General features: G+C 38.4%; 1 protein-coding gene across 3 annotated transcripts in view; it reads right to left on the bottom strand.

The window, feature by feature from the left end:
• The window catches only part of Kiaa1328 (KIAA1328 ortholog), a 197,675-nt gene that overhangs the window by 89,048 nt on the left and 98,757 nt on the right, over positions 1-9,870 (bottom strand). For all 3 annotated transcript variants that reach the window (XM_013349344.2, XM_013349345.2, XM_026783478.1), the window contains one exon: positions 6,751-7,427. In XM_013349344.2, coding sequence (XP_013204798.1) covers positions 6,751-7,427 — 677 coding nt within the window. The remainder of the gene's footprint in view (positions 1-6,750; positions 7,428-9,870) is intronic.

The raw sequence follows: 9,870 nt of genomic DNA on the forward strand, positions 1-9,870 counted from the left end.
AAGTATCAAAGTATCAAAAGTTGCTAGGCAGACTCCCTAAATAAGCAGCTATAGTTCAGGGCTACGGGCCCCTTGCTTTCTGCTCTCCCTACAACCAAGAGGCTCCAATAAAGCGTGATTTGAGAAGAATCCTCGTCTGGTGGCTGTTCTTTCCTGCTGGTCAGAAAGTTCGCAGCAACAATCAACATTACTATCACAATTTTCATTATTGTTACAAAATACACAAGTAAATAAATTAATGGGGGAAAGATTTATTGGACTCATGGTTTGTATTTCTATTTCTGTGGGTCTGCAGTGAGGCAGAAGAGCATAGCAGAAGAAAGCTGCTCACCTCTTGTCAGCCTGGAAGCAGAGAGGGACGGGAAATACCCATCAAAGGCACACATTGGACAGGCCTGTCTTGTAGATTTTACCAAGTCATAATAATGCCGGAAATTGTGAATTATCAATAGCTTTAACAGAAAAGATCAACTCATTGATGGGTTAATGGATTATTTCATTGGCTCAATTACTTGATTAGACCAGAGCCCTTATGAGCTAATCATATCCCTTAAGCTCCATCTCTGGACTTTATGACTGAGCCTACACCATGTGGGCCTTTTGAGGAAACACTTTAAATAGAAGCCATTTAAGTCATCATCGTCTAAATAAAGACTTTTGTAATTCTCAAGTATTATTGACTCTGTAAAACATAAACTTAGGAGGTACCCAACTTCTCATGATGACACTTCAAAGAGCTGGGAGATCAGTGACAATATATTTTCTTTAGGACACAGACAAAAATAGAACTAGGTGTCCTGGTTAATTTCATTTGTCAACTTGACATAAGCTAGAGTCATTTGTGAAAAGGGAACCTCTACTGAGAATGGCCCCAACCAGATTGGCCTGTGGGCACTTTCTTGATTAATGATTGATATGAAAAGGTTCAGTTCCCTTCAGTGCTGATGGTCCTTGGTGCTGTAAGAAGGCTGAGCAAACCACAGGGAGAAAATGAGTTCCTCCATAGCTTCTGCTTTGGTTCCTTCCTTAATTCTTACCCCGACTTCCCTCAGTGATGGACTATTAACTGGAAATAAACCCTTTCCTCTCCAACTCGCTTTTTTTTCCACAGTGTTTTTATCACAATAGAAAACCTAAGACAGAATGCATGGCATCTACTGAGATTAAGACCATACTCACATGTACTGAGAAGGGAAGGCTGTTGAAAATATCCGTATGAACCCTTTCTAGAATTTAGGGATCAATCACTGATAACAAACATATAGTGCTTAATATGCATCCCTTCAGCTTTCTGGAAAATGAGTTCCTATTACATGTACAAGTATATTCTTTAACTATGAAAAAAATTGAGGAAGAGGTAGTGCACACCTTTAGTACCAGCATGTGGCAGGCATAGGCAAGTGGATCTCTAAGTGTTTGAGGCCAGCCTGATCTACAAGACAAATTCCATGACAGCCAGAACTGTTACACAGAGAAATCCTATATTGAAAAATCCAAAGCAAACAGAACAAGAAAACAAACAAAAGATATTAAAAAATAGCTATTAAATAAAACTATGAAATGCTTTGTAAAAGAACCATGAACATGGTATTTTCACCATCACAAGACATTCTTTCAGTTGTATTATACATGGTGATAAACAAAGAATTTACAGTATTATTATTTTGTAGTGACACGCAAATGAACACAGTGTCAAATGCTAAAATCAGGTAATTATGAGAAAAGAGTAAGAAAAACTGTAATAACAGCAGTCAGTAGCAATCACTTATGGAATATTTCTTACATATATTATTGTGTTGATCCTCATGAATACCCCAGAAGCAATAACTTTATTATATGTATTTACAGAGGAAAGAGGGGCAGGTCTAGGCACAAAATTTACCCAAGATGGAACACTTTTAAGTGGTAAAGGTGGTACAGTTCTCCTAGCTAGGTATACAGTATATACAGTATAAAAGAGAAAGACAAAGACAATATTTATGAATAGCTTTGAGTTTATTCATTACAAATGCATTCTTACTCCCAAAGGAGTTTATGGTGCTTCTTGGCACTGCCATCAATTGTATTCTGGATAAATCTTGAACTAGTTTAGAAAGGACTCACAAAGAAAGGCTTTCTGAAAGCACTGACTATGTATGTAATCTCAAGGTGGCAGAACCAATTATAAATCAGAATTCAGTAAGTGTTAACTGAAGGGACAAAACCAACTCTATTTTGCACTAGGCCCCAAGGTGGCTGTCAGCAGAACGCAAAGTTCTCTAGTCGGGAGTCCAGCTGCTGAAGGTGCTGTCAGCAGAACGGGAAGTTCCCTAGACTGTAGCCCAGCTGCTCAAGATTGATATCAACAGAGTGGAAAATCCCCTGGGCTGGAGCCAATCAGAGAGTCACCAGTACCCCTTATGCCCAAAACAATAGGTTTGTGGGTTTTTTTTTCCCTTTATAAACCCTGCCTAGGAAGAGTGGCATGTGGGATACCTCCTCTGGCTCCCACTGCATTGGTGTGCAAGAAGAGGTCCAAATCACGATTTGTATAATTAAACCTTGCTTTTCCATTTTGATGAGTCTGTCTCTAGTGGTCTTTTTGGGGTCCCAGTGACTTGGGTACTACATTAATGTTTTCCCAAATTCACTTAAAAGGAAAAGTCTCATCTCTGACTTTTATTATATACTTTAATTATATGCTACTCATTTAGTATTCAATTATAGATTGTATTCCTATACATTTCCTAAAACATCCTAAGCACCATAAATAATGCCATGTACATAGCCAGTATTAATTTATTACTAATTGAAGTGAGTTACCTGATCACTTAAATTACAAATTCAGTAAAGATATATAATTGTTCATATTATATATAAATTAGTATATGAGACTGCATAACACACAGAAAGAGGCCAGGTTTTAGTCATCTAGGTATACCTTCCACATAGTTTTGGGCAGAAATAACAAATACTTTGCTAAAACAATGAAAACTGAGCTGAGTTATAGACTACAGTAGATAAAATATATTATGATTCTCCTTTGTATATATCCTAAAACCTAAAGAGCTAGGGACAAAAAAACTAGACCTAAAATTAAGTAAGGCATAGACAATTGGGAAAGGAAAGCAAACATTTAAACCAGAGGAGAAAGCATAGCTTGAGAAAGAGCTGAGTGGTGTATGGAAAGAGTTGCACGAAGACGAATTTTCAGAAAAAGCATTTCTTAGGAAATTGAGCAAATGGGTAGACAGGTGACTGCAAATCACAGCAAGTTTTGCAAACTAGAATGATTGGCAGCATCTAATCTAGAACTAATTTTTTAACCAGGTTTTAAAATACAGAGTGGTAAAATAAAGGCACTGTTAGGAGGGTTCATTTGCCACAGAAATTTTTGGTTTGCGTCACTATTGGGCAGACTTTCAGATAACTCCTAAGTGATAAAATTGCCTGACTCTAAAATGCAGGACAGACAGTAGGCCAACTTTCAGTTTAGAAATGAGAATTGTGACACTGATTAAACCCAAGTCCTGATTTCTGGCCTAGCCTGGCCCAACTGACCATAATAGATCAGATGATTTCCATAGCAGAAAAGCAGGAAGAGAGAACCTCCTCCAGTTAAAAGTGTCTGCAAGCAGGTGTGATGAAAACTTGGGAGGAGGCAGGAGAAAACACATGTTTGGGTTAGCTTGGGCCACAGAGGCAGAATCTGTCTCAGAAAGCTTCTATTCCAGTATCTTAAGTTTATCTGGTAACCTCATTAGAAGCTTCTAACTTCTTGACCTGGGGGAATTTTATTTTATGATCAGAGCTACAAACAACAAATGAAATGGCAGAATTGTGATGGCCAAGACTCACAGAACCACAAAGACCTTTAAGAGATGCCTAAGGCACCAGAAACCAGCATGATCAGGTCTGAAGATGGACAGTACTGTGACTGGGCACTGTTTCATGATTTGTATATATTTACAAGTCCTGATCAACAAGACTGAAAACACCCTAGTGTAAAACACTGAGGACTTTCAAAGACTGCAATTAGCAACTACACAGAGTAATACTCATCCATGCAAGGGAACTGAGTACATCACATGATAATTTGAGGACAATAATTCTGAATACAGGAAATAAACAGTCAGTGAAGAGTTCAGGAATAGAATATAGAAATAAAGGCTCCCATCCAGGAAAATGGAAATATAAAATTGTAAGCCCAAACACATTTTGGAAGAAAAAAATATATAAAGGTGGCAGTTGCTGTTAGCCTTTAGAAAAAACACTTTCTGCCTTAACAGCAGACATCCTGGCATCCACTGTGTACAGAGGTAAACTTTTAACAATTGTCTCCTGCCTCCCAGCTTCACAGCTAGGCAGGTACTGCAGACAAAGCTTAGCTTCTAACTATTGCCTCTATGGGATCCTCTGCTTGTATTTCCTTAATTTTTAACTGTCCCCTATGTGACTCTACTCTCTGCCTTACATTCTTTCAGGGACAGTGAAAAGCAGCTGTGTCAGCCACAGGCTTTTGCAAACATCATAAGTTAACATCCTATTGTCCTATAACCAAAAGTTGTAAAACTTAAAATGTTGTGACTTTAAGCTTGACCTCAAGGTTGCAAAAGTTCTTTGACCCACACCTGGTGCTTGATTTTACTATAAGAGAAGGTCCAAAACGAACACTCACTGCCAAAATTTCAGAAGCTGATCTCTGGCTGTTGTCACAGCTATAGCTGATAAGCTTTGTGTGCCCCATAGTGTTTTTTTTTTCTTTTTCTGTAATAAAGCTTGATTCTGGTTTAATAGACTTTGGTGGTCTATCTCCCCATCATTGCATAAACCTTGGACCCAATAGTTAGGTTAAAAAGAAAATTGGGATAGAGAGAATGAGAGGAAGTGCAAACTATTTCTGTAGAATTTTCCAGAAGACAGAAATTTTTAGAGTTTAAGAAATGAAAGGTGAGAAGCCATCTTTTGAGTTGTTAGTCAGGGCTGTCTAAAAGACTCCAAAAACAGTCCACTGCTGTTGCCCTTGATTGACCCCTACAGGCACAACTTAAGTTCCTAATAGGGCCCAGAGGCCCTTGAGCTGGCGTTGACCTGAATGCCCCTTCCCTGAGAAATTTCCAGCAAGCTTCAAAAGGGAAGAGACAATCAACAGTACCGTTCAGTTACGATGCCTATGAACCTCCTTGCTGAGTTTAAAGCAAACAATGACAGAAAGGTGGGCAATTAGTAGGCTGGGTCCCAAGGAAGGATGCACTTTTCAATGACTTTGTTTTTGTCTATACACTTAGAATACTGGTGGCCTAGAAACTTCAAAAGCATGGAAGGGGGTCAGCTATATAGTCAAAGAAGTAGAAAGCTTTTAAACAGTAAACCTACTCTATTGTTCTACTGTAATACACCCCAGTGGCACATGGGTGGCCTCACTTGCCCTGTTCCTACCAGCAAACGCTGAGTAGAAGCCAGACTTTCATTTTCTCTGGGCTTTCATGAGGCAGTCAAGCCCTCTGCGTCACCAATGTTAGAGAAGGGATACTACAGAAGAATATTTAAGCAACACCCAGTGACTAAAGCTACAAACTAAATACCCAGAACAAAGCTGAAAATCAGTCATCACATCAAGAATGAAAAAAAATGGCAGAAATACTTAATGACTTTGTGGGTGCCTAGTCTGTTTGGATGCTCACCTTCCTAGTCCTGTATGGAGGGGGGAGGACCTTGGACTTCCCACAGAAAGGGGAATCCCGACTGCTCTTTGGACTGGAGAGGGAGGGGAAGGGGGATGGGGGGAGTGGGAGGGAAATGGGAGGAGGGAAGGAGGTGGAAATTTTTAATTAAATAATAAAAATAAATAAAGAAATAAAAAAAGAAATACTTAATGAGAATAAAGAGCAAGCACTACAAAAATGCTTCAAAGAACACTTCTGAATATCCTTGAGGAAGCTGAAAGACAGAAAATCTATAAAAAGAAACAGAAGACATAAATAAAAACCAGACAGAAAACTGTACTTTGGAAACATGCTCACCTGAGATAAGTAAAAGAATATCATCAGTACAATGGAAAGAAAACAAACCTCACTAGATTAATGTAGATGATCAACTAAGAGGGCAGAAAGGAGAGCCGGACACTGGACTGCAGCACAAGAGAAACAACACAGTGCAAACAGAAGCAGCAGTAGCTCCCAGGATCAGATCCCAGGGACCTTAGCAACAACAACAACAACAACAAAAATCTAGATTTATATGTCTATGAAATTTGAGAGAAGAACATGAGTGGGCTCAAAATGTGCTATCAGAAAATGCTTATCAATTCTGTAAATACAGCAATCTTTGTAGTGACAAACAGCTCTGTCTTTTTATTGTGGTGGTCCACATCCCTAGATAGGCATGATTACATATGCTTGTAACCCTAGCACTGGGGGTGGTTAGGCAAGTGGAGCCCAGAATTCAATGGCTATTCAGCCTAGCAGAAATGGTGAGCTTCTGACTGAGTAGAGACTCTGTCTAAAGGAAGTAAGGTAGAGAATGACAGATGAAGACACCTGAAGTCCTCGTCTGGCCTCCACATGTGTCCTTAAAGACACAAGCACCATGTACATACTTGTATGCATACAGTCTGTATAAAACAGCAATTTACTTGTAGTCATAGTTGGTGTGCGCTCCAACAAGCCAAGATACTGAAGAACCTCTGTGAACTGAGGTTCATAAAAACCAAATGTTTGAAACTGTATTCTCCAACCTATATACAGTGCAGAAAGAAGAGGCAGGACTCACCAATTGTAATCTAGTCGGGACTGGTGCAGCTGTTGCTGTTTGAGGAGAAGCTTTGTCTCTTGTTGAGCCAGAAGATGCTGAAGGCGTTCCTTTTCAATTTCTAGTTCCATTTTCTGAAGCATCAACTGTTGCCTTCGGTCTTCTGAGAGTTGCTTTTTTACATCAGCTTCACTGGGTTGCAATGTCACTCTACCATGCATGAGAGATGCCCAGGAAAGCCCACAATGACATGATTCCATATGTGTCTTACAATACTGAGGGGCCATGTTTGCAGGCTGATAGTTCTCACGAACATAGTCTTCACTTTCAGAGCATTTATGACCACAGTACTGACTTAATGGAGTACGTGAAAGGTGTGGATATTCCTTTATCTTCAAGTCTTCTGAAGGTAGGACTTTCTCTATTGGGGCTGCATCTACTGGTTTCCTCCCTAGAGATTCAGAATTACCTGTTCTGGTTTCTGATGACACCCTCTCTAAACCCTCTTTGTGATGATGAAGTGTTATTGGTTTAAACGGATTATTCCTCAGTGCTGTAAGGGATTCGGAAACTGAGTCCTGGTTTGCTGACTTCGGCCTTGCCTTGGTCTGACAGTAGGTTTGTGGTTTGGCTACACTCAGGTAGGAACCATCCAGGTCCATCAGTGAAGACTGGTGAGCACTTTTCCTGTTGGTTATCTAAAAAGAAACATGGAAAAAACAACTTCTGGTTTTTCTTTTTCAGTGATATATGTTCACTAAAACAAAACTTGTATTTCTTTTTCTTAAATATTACAGTATCTACATTGCTAATATTCCACAAAGATATATCAATTTCAAACAACCTTTATTTCAGCAAATCTATAGGAGGAAAAGAAAGATCCAGCATTATTCCATGTTGCTTTTGCAAATCTTTGGTGGTTTTAGGAGTTGCAAGTACTTAAGGTTACATAAAATCAACTTTAAGATGTCAACACATTAAACATTAATATCTAAAAATGTCTATCTTTAAATATTGAGCCAAGAAATCCATGCAGTCACCTTAAATATTCTTTGATTAGCCATATACAGAACAAGATTTGGTGTAAAACATTTCACATTATTCTGAATAGCTACTGTTAGATGAATTTTTATAAATATCTTTAGAGAATACAGATAAAACCAACTAATTTCAACATACATAATTCTAATAAAAAGCAATTATTTAAATATTTTTCATTTCAGCTACAAACATAAGTGATTTTTCAATTAAACCATTCAAGAGATTACAGTCTAACAGAAATCAGGCAGAGAGGGAGCAGTTGTAAATTTAAGCTGCCAGGTGAAGAGCAAGATTTCCCAACATTTTAGCTGTAAACCTGTTCTAGTGGGAGAGTGAAACTTCATCTATATCAATTATTCTCAAACTTGAGTGGGCATGAGAATTACCTGAAGGGCTTGTTTCAGCCACAGAGTTTCTGACTCTGTTCAGAGCAGTCAGCTCTCCTGCATCTTTAGGAGGGTTTCAGGTGATGCTGAGCGAGCACTAGTTCAGCTCTTAACATCTTTGATTTACTATAAGTAAGTGGGTTTTCCTCTCAGTGCCTTTTAGAAACATTGTATATCCAAATTCTAGCCTGCCCAGATTAAAATAGTTTAGGTTCAAGCAAATGCTGAGTGTAGCAAAGATAAGCCACTTATTTGTAAAGTTGGATACTTGGGATTAACAAAACATTAATGCAGAAGAATCTTAATAGATGAAATTGATAGGGAAGAGTATAATTCTGAAAATGAATCCAATAAAGTCTAGATTCTTCCAAGGACAGATAATCTTCTATAGACAAAACTTAGATATTAGGTATAACATATGAGAGTCACCAAGTCCTAATTACTTAAGTACAAAGATGGGTTCTTCAAAGTGGTATCATTCCTAGCTGTGTAGATTCCTTTTGGGAAGCTAGAGTATAAGTTTTAGCACAAAGGCTGAAAGGCACAGATCATCTACCTCTGGAGAAAACACAGTCGCCAACACAGACTCCAATGAAAGATAAGCCAAGAGAAGGCTAAGCAAATGAGAAAGAGGTTTGAAATATTCTTTATGGCATCCACTCACACCTTCCTCTTCCCTTTGGCTTTCATTTACAAAATCTTTCATTTACATAAACTCTTCTACTTCCTTGCCATTTCCTATCTGGATTCAAGAAAGTCCAGAAAGCCATTAATAGTACTGAACAGTACTATTAACCAAACAAGCAAAAGAATCTTAAATCATGTTGTCTAGATTTTATTGTGTCTTGAGCAGCTGCTTTGTTACAAGTTACTCGAGGCTGGCTACAAATACTGAGACAGAATAACTTGGCATCTTGTTCATAAGTAATCGTCATCTGTCTTAACATCATAAAGCATAGGCTTATTCATGCTTATTAAAAAATACCACCATTAAGCTTATTGGACAGACCAAATCAATGAAAGCAGCAGCCTCAAATCTGAACATAGGAGAACCACCTGAGCCCACACCATGGCGCACCAACTTAGCACATGTCATTGGCCACTGCTTAGGAGATTGCCAGATACACACTTCCAACTGTGCCTTGACTTGGTTTAGCCTCATCCTACCGTCACTGGTATCACCAACTTCAAAGTTGTCAAGTTCCCTCAGCCGAGCACCTGCCTACCTGAAATGGCTCTCTGATTGATACCAATGCTGCATTTACTACCTGTTAGCTTCTATATACTCATTTTTAACTTTGGCACCTATATGTAATTGATTGAAGTGTGATGTATCATTCTAGTGCCAGATATTATCAGAATGGAATGGAATATTGCCATAGTTATGACTTCAGAGGAATGTATAAGTACTTGGTGAAGGTGACTCTATTAACACTCAATATATTCTGACATTGTAGAAGGGCACAAAGGTATCCATATGTTAATGACACAGCTTGCTAATAACATAACCCACTAAAGTATTTTTTTTTTACTTTTCCTAGAAAATAATCTGCACACTGAGCTTATTTGCTCAAGGTTGTTGAGAGAAATATCCCTCTCAAAATAAACTAATATATCACAATTTACTACATTCATTTCTTATTGCCACTATAGTGAATTACTACAAATGTGGCAACCAAGAAAGAGAATCATAGACCAATCTCACTCATAAACA

Source organism: Microtus ochrogaster, chromosome 18 (assembly GCF_000317375.1).
Source record: "Microtus ochrogaster isolate Prairie Vole_2 chromosome 18, MicOch1.0, whole genome shotgun sequence".
Taxonomy (NCBI): domain Eukaryota; kingdom Metazoa; phylum Chordata; class Mammalia; order Rodentia; family Cricetidae; genus Microtus; species Microtus ochrogaster.